Consider the following 13,866-nt stretch of genomic DNA (forward strand, 5'->3'; position numbering starts at 1 on the left):
ACATTTTTGTATTTTTTTTATAGTATCAGTGTATACATCAAGGACATATGCTGGAGAAATTCAGGTTAAGTACCTTGCTCAAGGGTTCAACAGGGAACTTAGGAATCAAACCTGCAGATTTCCCCTCCGCCTGACCAGCAGACCATAAGTTCAGGTTTATTTATATAGCACATTTCATACATAAGGAAATCCAATGTGCTTTATACAAAATAGTGTCACAGGGAAAGTGTCCATATTCATTCCACTTGCACGTACCAACGGATAAAATAACTACATTCTCAACAAATCTGGCCAATACTGAGGAGTTGGGGGCGGTTTGAGATCTTGTCCATCTCTCACAGGGTTGTGTGCTACGACTGAACTGCATATCGGACCACCCTATCCCATCCTCCTACACATGCAACTGTTGCCTCAATTTTATTTATTGTTTATGCGTTTCGTCAAGTCACAAAGCACATTAGAATTAACATGTTATTTTATTTGGCCTCAGATGGAAAGTCCAGGGGTCAGAAAGTAAAAGTCCTGTCATGTGTTTCTTCCATCCATGCCTTCAGCCAGCTGATCCCACTAATTAGTTCTAACTCCTGTCTGAAGAATTGTGCTGATTAGCAAATCCAGTTGATTGGAAGAAAATGCTGGGGAAGAACTGTACTCCAACTTTGGGTTTGGTTCTGCACCCTCATCCCTTTTCTTCACAGCAGCAGTGACGTCCTCTTTTCTCTCTCCCCCCTGCAGGGCGATAAAAGCGTTTCAGGAGGTGCTTTATATCGACCCCAGCTTCTCCCGGGCCAAGGAGATCCACCTGCGGCTCGGTGTGATGTTCAAGGTTATCACAGACTACGAGTCAAGCCTAAAGGTACTTCCTGAGCCCTGAAACCTGGCACGCGTGTTGGCCAGTTCGCTAAATGCTCTGCCCTCACAAACTGCACTTAGCAGGATGTGACGCAGCACCAGGGAACATGCTTGTTAGTAGTGTTACAGTGATGACGTCTTTTTGTAGGCCAACCCCCCATGGGTTCCGTCAGCAGATGTCCAATGCTTTTTACCCCACAGGGATTTGGATTTCTGTGGAAAATGAAGTCTGTGGTAAATGTAAGCCTAAGATAGTGTCACATTTTGTTCTACAAGATAAATTACATGCATTAATGTCTCGTACATGAATTTTACAGCCGTTATGTGATTAAAAAAGTAAATTGCTATTAAGTTGCTTCATTGAAACTACAATGATTATGGCGTGCAGGTCGGCTAGTATGGAATCTTGTGTTACATTTGACAGAAAGCGACCGTTGTTGTAGTTTCAATGCATTAATACAACTTGTTAGGAACATACTTTTTTAAAGCACATAACAGCTTCAAAATTCACGGTCGAGATATTTGGTGGATAATGGGTGTAATTTATTTTGTAGAAAAAAAAGTGACTTATTTTCCATAGAAATTGAAATCCCTATGCGGATAAAGCATTGAAATTTGCTGAGGGAACCCATGGCTCCAAAATGCTAACTCACTTATGGGATTTAGGACTGCTAACTTTAAGACTCTATTGACAGAAGCAGGAAGGGAGGAAGCAGAATTAGTTGAACTGAACCACACTCAGAAATGAGTCTGTGTGCTGGTTTTATGTATTCTGCAATGCAGCTTCTTTGGATTATATAGCTATTGGCAGTGGTTGACAGCCTAGTATGATGATTGCTGTTTGTGAATATTGAGTAATATGGATAGTGTAACTAGCTGGCTATGTAATTAGGCTTGATGTTTGTTCCATTATTTTTTAAACAACAACATTGTATTAGGCGTTACAAAGGACTCTGGGCAGTTACATTGCCCAATGGGACTTGCTCGAATGCAGGATGGAGTGACTAATTTTGAGCACTTCCTTTGTATTGTTAAGGGATTGGATCGTGCTCAACAAGTGAATGAACAACTTCCGGGTTCTGTTGGGATTCCCCCAAGTAGAACTGGCGAGTGTACGCACGTGCAGGGTGTGTCTTAACAGATTGGACCACGGCCCTGTCAGGATAGGGTTGAGCAAGAGCTTTGCACTGTGATGCATCTATTTTGTACGTGCATTTCGTTGTCATCCTCATCGAATAGGCCTGTCGTGGCTTGGCTTTTGTAAATTATTTAATTATTTAATGTACTTTCTTAGTTTTGTCTGTGGGGTGGAGTAACATGAAAGCACAATGGGTCGATGAAATCCAAGCTGTGATATTCTTGGGTCGCTGGTGCATTTTGCCACCAGGAACGGTGGTCATTCCTCTTGAAATGCGCACCTGTGAATGCGTGCATTGTTCTCCAGAGCGTTCCGTTCCCCGGTTTAAACTGGCTCGGATGAGCCCTGGGGCTGCGATTTTCAGACGTCGTGAAATAACAGACACCAGGTCAGAGCAGTGGATCCTGTTCTGGGCTTTTCTTTACTCAAAATAGGGCTCTGGGTGACTGTGTGACAGCGACTGCGGTCGGTCCGGCTTTACTGCCACCGTCAACTTGGCGTGCTGTCTCAATTTAGCTACATTTAGAGCGTAAAGTTCTGGTCCTCAAGAGACCACCACAGTGCGTTGAGATTTAGGCTACAAAAAATGAAACGTGACAAAAATAAAATATTGGGGCAATTAAAATGTTTATTTAAGGGTTACATATTGTAGGTTCCAGAATTGGGGGGAGGGGGGAATACAGCCTATTGGGATGGCAGGTATGCCATCCCGCCAAGTTACGCCTTGGCGGGGGCATGCCCCATACCTATACAGCACCGAGAGTTTGACACTTTTCAGGGTTCTATTTACTCATTGCAAGGGGGTCATAGTACATAAAAAACTTGGAATTGTAATATGTCTTGAAATGCATTTTGTTTTTGTCACTCAAAACTTAAGCCGGGCACCCACCGCACGCGTAGCGCAAGCGGCGCATAAGCAGCACGGCGAAGCAGCACGGCGCGGGTTGCGTTTGTGTCGTGCAAAGGCTTGGTTAAAGCTCTATATTCCTAGTAGCTCTCGCAGTCTGCAGTGGGATTACATTGTGTATTTCACGTTTGTTCACGCCTGTTGATTATGGGTAAGTGAATACTTGGTGAGAGACCTTTTTCAGTTTGTTAATTTGGTAATATTTTGTTAACTCATGTAAATACGTGAGAAAATAAACGCTTAAAAGAATTACCATAAGCTTAAATCGCAACGTAGCCTACATAATAATCAATCTCAAACTGTATGAATGTATTTTCTTGGTTAACAAGCGTGCCAACTTTATGAAGAATATGTAATGATCATAATAATAATAAATAATCCGTAATCAACCATTGGGAATTCCCGTGTCGTCTTGTTATTCACTTCAAAACATTTAAATGATCAGATTTAGTAAAATCAGCTAATCAAAAAGATAGCGTAACAGTTTAAACTTGAAGGGATATGAACACCACAACGCCATGAACACCGGAAGCTTTGAAGTACAAGTGCAATAAAGGCTTGCTTACAACTTCATTTATAAAATAGGTGCATTTTCATCGGCAAGACCACTAAATAATCTGATTGTTTAAAGCTCTGTGGATTATCTTATTTTTATTAACGAGCCCTCTTTGAAAGCACAAACAGGCTGAGCAATGGTTGGTTAAAAACTAGCCTACCTTCCAACACTTTGAGCTAACAAACCGCTGCTCAGTGCATTCACTTCTACATCATTCAATAGGCTACATCTTTCTGTGGTGTATTTTCAAATTTATTCCACCCCCTCCGCAAAATAAATTAGCAAAACTAAGTTTGCCTTTTTCCCAGGTTCCAGTTTAAATTTTTTTTTTTCTGCAAGGACAATACAAAATACAAAAATATGCATAATGATCTACAAATATACGTTAAATGTCATTAGAAACTGACAGTTTCCCTATAAAACACAAAACCGCAAAAAAACTTTGGAAGGTAGGCGGTTTCTGTTGGAGATCACGCACGCTGTCGTCGGTACTCTGTCTATTTCTTTATTTTATGCAAAGAAGTGGATTTTATGGGTGATAGAATACTCGTGTGTCAACGAGGACAAAGTTGTTGCCAATTTTCACCATACTTAACGGGGAAAGTGAAATGCTGCCATACCACTGACCCAAACGAAGGGGATGGTTTTTCAGTTCCTTCTTTTCATCTTCTGCAATGGCCATCATGTCTGGCACAAGTTTCTGTCCCTCCTTTTGTGTGCATCTCGCTGCTGGCACCCAGTGAACTCTTTGATGTATATGCTTTCTGCTAGCACCTCACTCCTGCACCGATTACACCGAGTGATGACTTGTTCTCGCCTGCCCAGTGGAAGAGCCAAAATTCTGGCTGAACGAAATCTTTCTGCCTCCATGTAAAAAAAAAAAAAGGCAGAGTGATGGCATGAGAGAGAATCTTGATCAAATGTTTATTTTAGGGATCTGAATCTGAATTTGTTGATTCGTCAATTATCAGTCACTAGCACGCATGTCGAATGTTTAATAATCAAAAATCTTTTCTTGTTTTTAATATATAAAATTGCCGTTTCATTGAAGACTGTCATGTGTTAACATGTGCAGTGATAAAAGCAGCAGACAATCATTCTGGGAAAAATATATCAATACTTATTTTTTCCTTTTTAAACATTTTAATCTCATTTTAGTCAGTTTCAGATGGCAACTAATCGACGGTCAGAAATGTGTCTCGTTCACATCCCTAGTTCATTTTTTCAATTTTCAATTTGAAACAAAATCGTTGCACCCCTACTAATTAGTGTGTTTAAGGAGGGAGGAAAGGTGTAGCTATTTGGGAATCAGAGGATAGTATGCTTGATTCAGTGCTTACTGCAGACATCTGACAAACGTGTCGATTAGTGATGCTGTACAGTATCACTATTTTTCAATACATTTCGTAAAAGGAATAAAACAAATGACAGGAAAATGTGTGTATTATAAACGGTTTATTTTGTATCAAGAAATTTTTTTTCTTTGCTTAGCGAGGCGTTTCTGTTCTTGCGTAGCGATTTAAGAGGACCCCAAAAGGCACATTGATGAGCTGATCCAGCTGCACGTGTGGCACGTCCTCCAACCTTCCCTTCCCCCCCCCCCCCCATAACAGAGCCGGCACTGGCAGGTTGCCATAGCCGCGATTACGCACGACTCACCCTGTCCCAGTTCGCTGAACAAAGAGACGGTTCTGAGGAAGCTCTGAGGGGATTGCGCCAGGCTGCCTCGGCCCCCATGGTTACAGGCAAAGCCGGGGTCCTCCTCTCTGCCTCCCTGTAATCTCCATTTTAAAGAGAATCTAAAACAGCATAAAAAACATGATGCTCATTTTTAAGTTTGGTAGCCTGTAATTTTTGGAATGACCCCAACCCCCTACCACAGACAAGCCTAGGGGATGATGCTGGGAGGAGGGGGAGGGGGTGGGGGGGTTCAGGCTGTGCAGCCTGTAATGTGTGGCTTTTCCCTTTCAAAGCAGAATACTGTTTCATCCATGAATAAATGATCAGGTCTGTCTCTGTACACGTTTCTAACCGGGGAGGACACGGATGCGTTGAGCGTGACCTCGGAGAGCGAGAGTCCCGGCGCTTCCCTCCTCTGTCAGGAGGTGTTTTTATGCGCCTTAATGGCGCTTTTAAAAACGTGATTTATTTTACCGTGGGTCCCGCTCCGAGCTGTAGCCCTCAGACGAGGAGGTGCTCGCGCTCAGGAGAGAGGAGTCGCGCAGGGGAGGTGAACACGTCCACCCGGAGGTATTGTGTGTCATCTCGCAGCTGCCGCTGTCTCCTGAATAGTAATCAGCGTGGGGGGGGGCAGCAGGGGGGGGGGGGGGGAAGCCGGCACTCGCACTGCAATCCCTGACTGGCGGCTGAGCTGCGATAAGGCTGGCGGAGGAACGGTCCGTTCTGCGGGGGAGTCACCTCTCCAGCGCCCAGGCGCTCCGTGTCCGGTAACGTACGCCGGCGGTCCCGGTCGCCCGACCGCCGTTATTTCAGGCGATCTGCGGCGCGGAAAGCTTAGCGTGGATTAGCTGTGCGTGCCTCGGATTCGCTTTGGATTGGAACAGTGCACGGGTGTGGAAGAGCGCTGTTTCTGTCAGGGATTTTATTTACACAATATCGGCATGTGGCTTTTCTTTCATTCATTCATTTATTTATTAACGCAGGACAGGTTATTGAATTCAGCACTCGGTTGAGGCTTCCATGTGTCTTATTTGCATTATTATTGGCTTTGTCTTTCCATTCTGTTTCTTTTGTTTTTTAATTCTGTTGAGAACATTATAGTATTGCTTTAGGTTGACGTGTTTTGAATTGGCTAAATGGTGTCTGGCTTTCAGACATTTATGCTTTCAGTACCCAGAGTACACTTGTGATCAGGTTTTATTTTATGTTTTGTAATTGGTTTAAAAATGCATTTTTCTCAAGCATGTTCCTGTTACATTTTGTTCTCTCGTCATACTGTGGAACTTTTTATTTTTTTGGATTGGCATCTCTGAACAGGTGACTGGCCGTTGAGTGTAGCCAGCTGACAGCGTAATTGAAGGCTAATTTGCTTTTGGGGGAGGGGAGGGGAGGGGTGGGGTGGGTGGGGGGGCTTCCCGTTCTGTTTGCCGCTACAGCTGCTTTTATCTGGCGGATTTGCCGGCTGGTGGTTACTATGACAGCGGTTTGTGAAGGGCAGCGCTGTGCGAGTGGAAGGAGCAGCATCGCGACAGCGCCTCTGCTCCGAGCGGCTTGTTCTTCGATGACATGCCGTAAGCAAGGTCACAGAACAGTCTGTTCCCAGCCTGTTCCCAGGCAGGCCAGCCTTGCGTTTGAAAGGCTCCTGCATCAGGATGCACACCTGCGTGTCTTTATTGATGGGAACCTTACCGTGGCTCTCTGGGGCAGCTGCTCCACTGGGCTTGTTGGTTTTGAATGCTGTCTGATGTGGTTTTATGCATCCGCATGCGTTTACTGTTGAGTGTCGATGTGGGACTCACTTTTTAAAATAATTTTATCGAAGTGGACATAGCCTATAAGGCAACCTGCAGCTGTTTTATATTGGGCAATTGGTGATCCTAGCCTTCAACACCTACTTAGCTGCTGTAATGGCTATGAAGCAGGGCTCTGCAGTCCTGGTCCTAGAGAGCTGCAAGATTGTTTTCTGTTTTCGATGAGTAATCGGATTCTTTAATTGATCCATTAAGTGTTAAGCACTAAAACCCAGAACGCCCTGCGTCTTCTCCAGTTTGAGGGATATAGGACCTACTATAAAGCATAGGTCGCTTGCTTTTGGCTTTGCTTAGTGAAAATGAACCTTTAGCAAACATTATGTGTGTTTTATTTTAAAGATTCTCTACCTGGCATAAGCCACTTTCCCAGTCACGTTTGCATTAAACAATGTGCCTCTATGCGTATACAGGGGTTTTCCAGCATTGAAATGTCTTGGGTGGGCCGCCCACGTGTTTTTCCAGCCGCCTATAGCCCTGGCCGTCCTCTAAAGTTATACGAAATGGTCCATGCACAAATTTACGTGTGACTTCAGACACGGTAAATGATGTACTGTAGAATTTGCTTAATTGGATAGAAGAATGAAACTGGGTGTGCCTTTGACTGCACCTGCCGCCCAGGTGTCTGCTCCGATTTTAACAGAAACCGTGTCTAAGGTTGCACGTTTGGTGTCTATTGGGCAGTTATTGGTTTATTTATGCTGCATCTCCTGACTTAACGTATAGATCATTTTGAGATGTAGGCTAGTTGAAAATAAGTCCATGAAAATCTCCAAAATATCCACTATGCAGATATGAGATGTCTTAACAATAGCATACATGGGAAATGGTTTGGGATTTGGCTATTTTATGAAAATATCTGAATTATACGATAATCTGCCTCTTTCACAAGATAGTGACCTAGAAGGGGTGAAAACTTTCTTCTGTTGCTGGGGGGGCGCCTGGGATCGTGTATTTTCCCAATGCTTCACTTCACTCCCAAGAATCACAATGTCGGACGTTGTCCGCAATGCTGACAAGTTTCGGTGTTATCTTATAGCTTATATGTAGCTAGCTGGCTGTGTTTATGGCTACCTATGCTGTTCAAGTCGGTGGCTTGTAATCGCACAATCCAGTTCCAGATGCATTTAGTAATATTTATTTGACCAACATTTCTCTCGTGACTTTGTCCGGGTCTCATACAAGTAAAAACGCTGGTGATGGCATTTATTGACTGACGTTAGCCCGTAGCTGTAAATAAAAACTATATTCTGTGTTCATTGTATACGTTCATTATGATGACATTATGAGTTTTGGGCAGGACTTTGGATGAAGGGGGTGGAATGTTTTTTTTTTTTTTTTTATCTTAAGATATTTATGATCAATTAAATTGCCAAATTTGTTGATTGTCAGAGCAACCTGTTGGACCAACCTTTATCAGAATGTACAACTCTCAGCCAGATTAAAATTAAGAAATTAATTTAGTCACAACAGATTACGTCTAATTTGAACACTAAGGTTCAAACTACCTCAAATACTGAATAACAAGTTCTGGTCACAATAGAAATTACTGAATAAAAAATACCAAACCACAGCCTCCCAAGAAAACCAAGATCAAAATTCAGAAACCAAAAGACAGCCGAATATTCCAAGGAGTTATGGATGAAAATTTAAAATGCCAGCTGTAAGGCGAAAAAACGTCAAATCCAGATGCTAGGTTCAGATTCCTCAGATGGCAACAGCAGATATAACCCCCTGAATGTCCTCCGCAACAGATGTTAACTGGCTGCTGTTAAGCACACAAAAACTGACTGTAAGTAAAGTCCGCTTTTTTAAGTTGTCTAAGAGTGGAGGGGATGGTTGTGAGAAACGGATGGCATGCTGCACTGAATGGGTGAAGTGTGGAAGGGTTGGGTGTGGGAGTGGGGTCAAACAAGGACCGTCTTTTTACAGATGTATGGATTACTGTAAAAAGATTAAGCCGAAGCCAATTTACTGTGGTCATTTTTCTTTATGCTTGTCATATCTATATAAAAAGCTACAAGAACATTGTAATTTCCCTCAAATTTGCTCACATTCTTGTACCCATGGCATTTCCCATTGCATGGGTTTAAACTTGGCCTGTCAACATTGGGAGAAACTGTACCAGCGAAGCAGGATTAGGATGTGATTCTCGTGCTTAAGGGCGTTTTGGCTGGAGGTGAAATGGGAGACAGTCTCATGTCTCAATCTCAGAAAGCATTCAGCATTTAAATGGCCTGAAATTGAGAAGGAATTTGTCCTCATCTCATTTTGCACCAAAGGAGTGCATGAGAAGGTGAAAGGAGACCATTGGAATACTGCATGTAAAAATGCTCTCAATGGAGTTTCTGAGCTCCTGGGTAGAATCTGTACCACAAAAAAGTGTTTCTCTTTTGGAAATCCCTCAGATGTGTTGTAGGATAGTAATGGTACTGGTATAGCCGTGTAAAGTTGTGCAGAATTTTCTTGTGTTTGTTATTCCAATGGTTGGTCTGCTCTCGCTTTACACTCATTGGTTATACATTACCCTCATGTGCCTTGTTGGTGATATTGCTCTTTTGTATTTCTGAGAAGAACACAGATTCGAATGTATTATATATGAATGTACTGCATATATATATATATATATATATATATATATATATATATATATATATTTTATCCCTGTTAAGCTTTATCGTTCCTTTTATTTGTTTCACTCCAGTTAGGACTAGCCTACTTGTCAGCATTCAAAAAATGCAAATGCCAGCATCTTAATTGGCAGGTCAAAAACTGGTTTCATTTTTATTAGGCTAATTAGAAAAGTATACAAGTAGCAGCCAGAAGTAGATTTATTACACTTTGCTTTAAAAAATAAAAAAGGCACCAAATAAAAAACTTAGTGTCACATCTATAACTACCCTTCATTGCTAACTACGGGGCGACATAGCTCAGGAGGTAAGACCGATTGTCTGGCAGTCGGAGGGTTGCCGGTTCAAACCCCGCCCTGGGCGTGTCGAAGTGTCCTTGAGCAAGACACCTAACCCCTAACTGCTCTGGCGAATGAGAGGCATCAATTGTAAAGCGCTTTGGATAAAAGCGCTATATAAATGCAGTCCATTTACCATTTACGTAGTACGGGTTTTGCGTTCAAATGTTTTATTGGTATAATTTTGTCGTGAATAATACTACATTTCAAGTTTTTAAAGCTCAAGGCTCAAGTTTAAATGCAACCTTAGACATGCTCAGTTTCCTACAGTTGAATCCTCTTAATTGCATAAAAGAATGACAGTATGCCGATTGCCACTAGAAGGTGTAAATCCTTCAGTATTTTCCCCCAGTTCTTGCGATTATAATACTTTACCCTTCAAACAGTATTAAAATTGTTCCAATTTTTTTATTTTGGTCGTTTTTATAGCTTACATTATGGTGACATCTTGAAGACCAGAACTTTACATTCTAAATGTAGCTAAATATAGGGAGACGACGCATTGACGGTGGGAGTAAAGACGGACCAACCGCAGTCACTGTCACATGCAGTCACCCCCTATTCTGAGCCAGGAAAAACCCAAAGTCATAATTTGTACTTTGGTTTTCGGTTACCCTGAGTTAACTTGCATTTCAGCTAAGACCAACTAGGGTTGTAAGGTTGTTTCTTGCTGGTTATAGGCTACCTGGTTTGTTAAGGCTAGTCTGTAGCTTGACAAAGCTGGTTACGCTGGAAGAGTTAGCTGGAGCCCCAACTGGTGGACTAGCTGCCTATTGGCTGGTCAGCTGCTGGAAAGCTGGTCAACCGGCTAACAGTGTTGAAAACGCAGCCTAAACCAGTTTGACCAGCTTAGGCTGGTTTAAGATGCAATTTTCAGCAGTGTGGTGTTTTATTCGCCACCGCTTTACATGCTGTTCTGAGAATGTTGTTAGTACAATTCCTCCTATTAATGAGGCGAATGCTTTAAACAGACAGTCCTATTCAGAGCCCCTTACAATGCAAGTACAATGTACAATGCAAGTTGCGCTGGATAGGGTCGTCAGCTAAATGAAGCTGATGTTGTTAGGTAACATTACCTGTGAAGTAATTTACTGCTAGGTAGGCAGATGTTTTTTTTTTTTTTTTTAGCAATTGGATTGCAGCTCCTAATATGACCAATTGGGTGGCTGCAAGAATATTTTGCCAGGTCATTTGATCTGTTACGTGTCATTCGTCAATTGCAGATGGTGCTGTTCTACTTTTCTTGGTACAATGTTGTGCAATTTTAGCTAACCACTTCAAATTGGTCTGCTGTTTATCCATTAAAAGCTTAGCTTAACGGTAATAACCTTAAGTGTCAAGTAATTGTCCCCCATGGTGATATTGCATCATTGGTGGGGGACAACATTATTTGCTTGTTTTTTTATTTTTTTCTTAAGCATCCTCAGCCAATCCATCTGATCCCTGGCACAGATAAACAGTGATTTCTGTTTTTTGTTCAATGTACTTGTTTTTAAAAAGTTTCCACCTCACCAATTAGCCATTTTCCAGATGTTTTTGGGCTGTTTAAAAAAAAAAAAAAAAAAGGAAGCAAGATGAATATCTGCCCAATGGCTATTTGCTTGCATCCCAGCTGATGTAAACATTTCAGAATGAGTGAATACCACATGCTCTGCTAATTTGTGAAGTATTACTGGTGCTTAGGCATAGGTATGGGAGACTAGCTGTTGTTGCTTCCAGCTGATATCAGCGGAGCAGAGTGGCACCGCTCCCTTGTCAGCTTGGGTTCTTTTGGATTCGCTGCACCCTCGGGCTGGAGTTTTGCAGGAACGTCCATGCGCTTTCATACAGTAATTTGACAGGGCTCACATGGTACAGTCTGTGCTTTTATACAGTTTAGAGGCATAATGATTTTGTACTCTATATCCTGCTTTTGCAGGTTGAGAAGCTGGGTCATATATAGTGAATAGTACAGCTGAATGGGTCACTGTTTGAGGTACTTGCATGGGACATGAACACGAACTGGGTTTATCACAGTATCCTGTAACCAACATAGAGTTGATAATTAGCAGATTCTTAAGACGTTGTTTTAAATTTTGTTTTACAGCTGAATTTGGTTTATCTGCGCTTGATGTCACATGGATTTTAACTGCCAACCTTTTCTTTCTCTTGCTCATAGCATTTTCAGCTGGCTTTGATTGACTCAACCCCCTGCACTTTGTCAAAAGCTGAAAGTAAGTACCATAAGAAATAGGTTCTGTGTTGCAGGTATCCTTTGTCCACACATTCCCTTGCAGGTTTCTGTGCATAAGAGCGTCAGCTATATGAATTTGAATTTGATGCAAAGAACAAATGATTAGTCTCTTGCCGAATCTCGGCCAGCGCAAGGCGCACCCTACTATTAGACGCGGCGTTATGAAATCGTAACACACTCCTGGTTGCTTTTTGACGGATATAGAAAGGCAGCGTGTCTGCACTTCCCTCATATTTATAGAGCTGCCATTTCATATGTGCCCAAGATTTTCGTTACCAAGGAAACGCTGGTAACCATTTCACCAGTCGTTCTGCACGGTCTCTCTTTGCCATGCTGTTCAGACCACTGTAGGATTCATATTGCAGATTCAAACCTCTCCTGTTCTATTTTAATCTCTGAAAAACCTCAAATAATTTTTCTTTAATCTCTTAAGTCTATAAACGGCTTGGGCAGATAACACCCTTGCTTAGAGAAATTAGATATTTAAATTAGGATTTAATGTAGTCCTGCAAAGAACAAATCCGTACGATCATCGGTTGGCTTAACATCTGCCCAGCATGTCTGTTTGTATTTGTTCCATTTTTTCTTTTGGAGCTCTAATGCTTTTTCGTTCTCCCTTCCACAGTTCAGTTTCACATCGCTCATTTGTATGAAATTCAGGTAAGCCGATTCACTTACTTTGAACTGCTTTGAGTGCGTACATGTGTAAAGATATTTCTTGTGCGTTTACAGAATGTGATTTACGATTACAACCTGCAAATTATGTTCACAAATCACACTTTACTGTTCCAAATGTTTTTGGAGCAGGTATACTCATATTTTTAGAAGCAAATGCTTTATACAGGTCTCCTTTGTAAACAGGCTTTTAAGTTGGACCTTCTGGCTAGCAGTTAAAAATAATAACAATCTTTTGAAACCCTGTGTGAGTACCTACGAGCTGAAACAAGTGGCAAACAGTAATGCACATCTTTGCTTTCTATTCAACCAAAGCACCTCTCGCTACTTAACAGCTGTGTAGTTAGCTGAATGGTTGAGGTGTGTAAATACTGGTCTGGAATGGGAAACTCTGATCTAGAATGCTCGTGTTGAGCCTGATCTGTTTGCTTTTGTTAACGGAAGCTCTGTTTGCTCTGAGATGCATCTATGGCTGGCCTTCCTGAGCATAGCCAGACTGAGTCCTTGGGGAAGGCTTTTATTGATGGTGACTCTTAGGTCTGTGAAGGCATGTTGATTTGGAAATGTTTTTAAAATTTAAACCATGCCACCAAGTGCCGTGGCAGGGATTCGAACCCCCTGGCCCACGGGCGTATTAGTTTAGGGACAGCACCACGCAGTCATCCTAACCTGTACAGTTGTACAAGGTCTCCGGGGCCAGTTGGTAACGGTCTCAAAGTTCTCTGTTGTTAACAGTCTCCGAGTTCTCGGGGGGCCAGGCTAGTCTGTGATGTCACTTCCTCCCCGCGCGTCGCGGCGGCGGCACGGTTCCTCGCGTCCCGCTTAAACACGGTGGCTCTTCCCGCCCAGGAACTCGCCCTCTCTCACTCTCTCCTCCCCTCTGCCTGCAGAAGAAGTACCGCGCCGCCAAAGAGGCGTACGAGGCGCTTCTGCAGACGGAGAACCTTCCGGCGCAGGTGAAGGCAACCACCCTGCAACAGTTAGGTAAGCTGCTCCCGCTGCCGCCGCCCGACACGCTCTGTCAGCTCGGAGACGTGAGACACGTCAGT

The 13,866-nt window shown here is 42.7% G+C and overlaps 1 protein-coding gene across 9 annotated transcripts in view; it reads left to right on the top strand.

Annotated features, from left to right (window-relative positions):
* The window catches only part of LOC118224327 (lysine-specific demethylase 6A-like), an 84,328-nt gene that overhangs the window by 36,841 nt on the left and 33,621 nt on the right, over positions 1–13,866 (top strand). For 7 of the 9 annotated variants that reach the window (XM_035411748.1, XM_035411749.1, XM_035411750.1 and 4 more), the window contains 4 exons: positions 736–856; positions 12,068–12,122; positions 12,768–12,802; positions 13,708–13,801. In XM_035411748.1, coding sequence (XP_035267639.1) covers positions 736–856; positions 12,068–12,122; positions 12,768–12,802; positions 13,708–13,801 — 305 coding nt within the window. Of the gene's footprint in view, positions 1–735; positions 857–5,781; positions 5,901–8,472; positions 8,734–12,067; positions 12,123–12,767; positions 12,803–13,707; positions 13,802–13,866 lie in introns of those variants that run through there. The other 2 variants (XM_035411756.1, XM_035411753.1) reach the window with 2 other exon arrangements.

Source organism: Anguilla anguilla, chromosome 3 (assembly GCF_013347855.1).
Source record: "Anguilla anguilla isolate fAngAng1 chromosome 3, fAngAng1.pri, whole genome shotgun sequence".
NCBI classification, from domain to species: domain Eukaryota; kingdom Metazoa; phylum Chordata; class Actinopteri; order Anguilliformes; family Anguillidae; genus Anguilla; species Anguilla anguilla.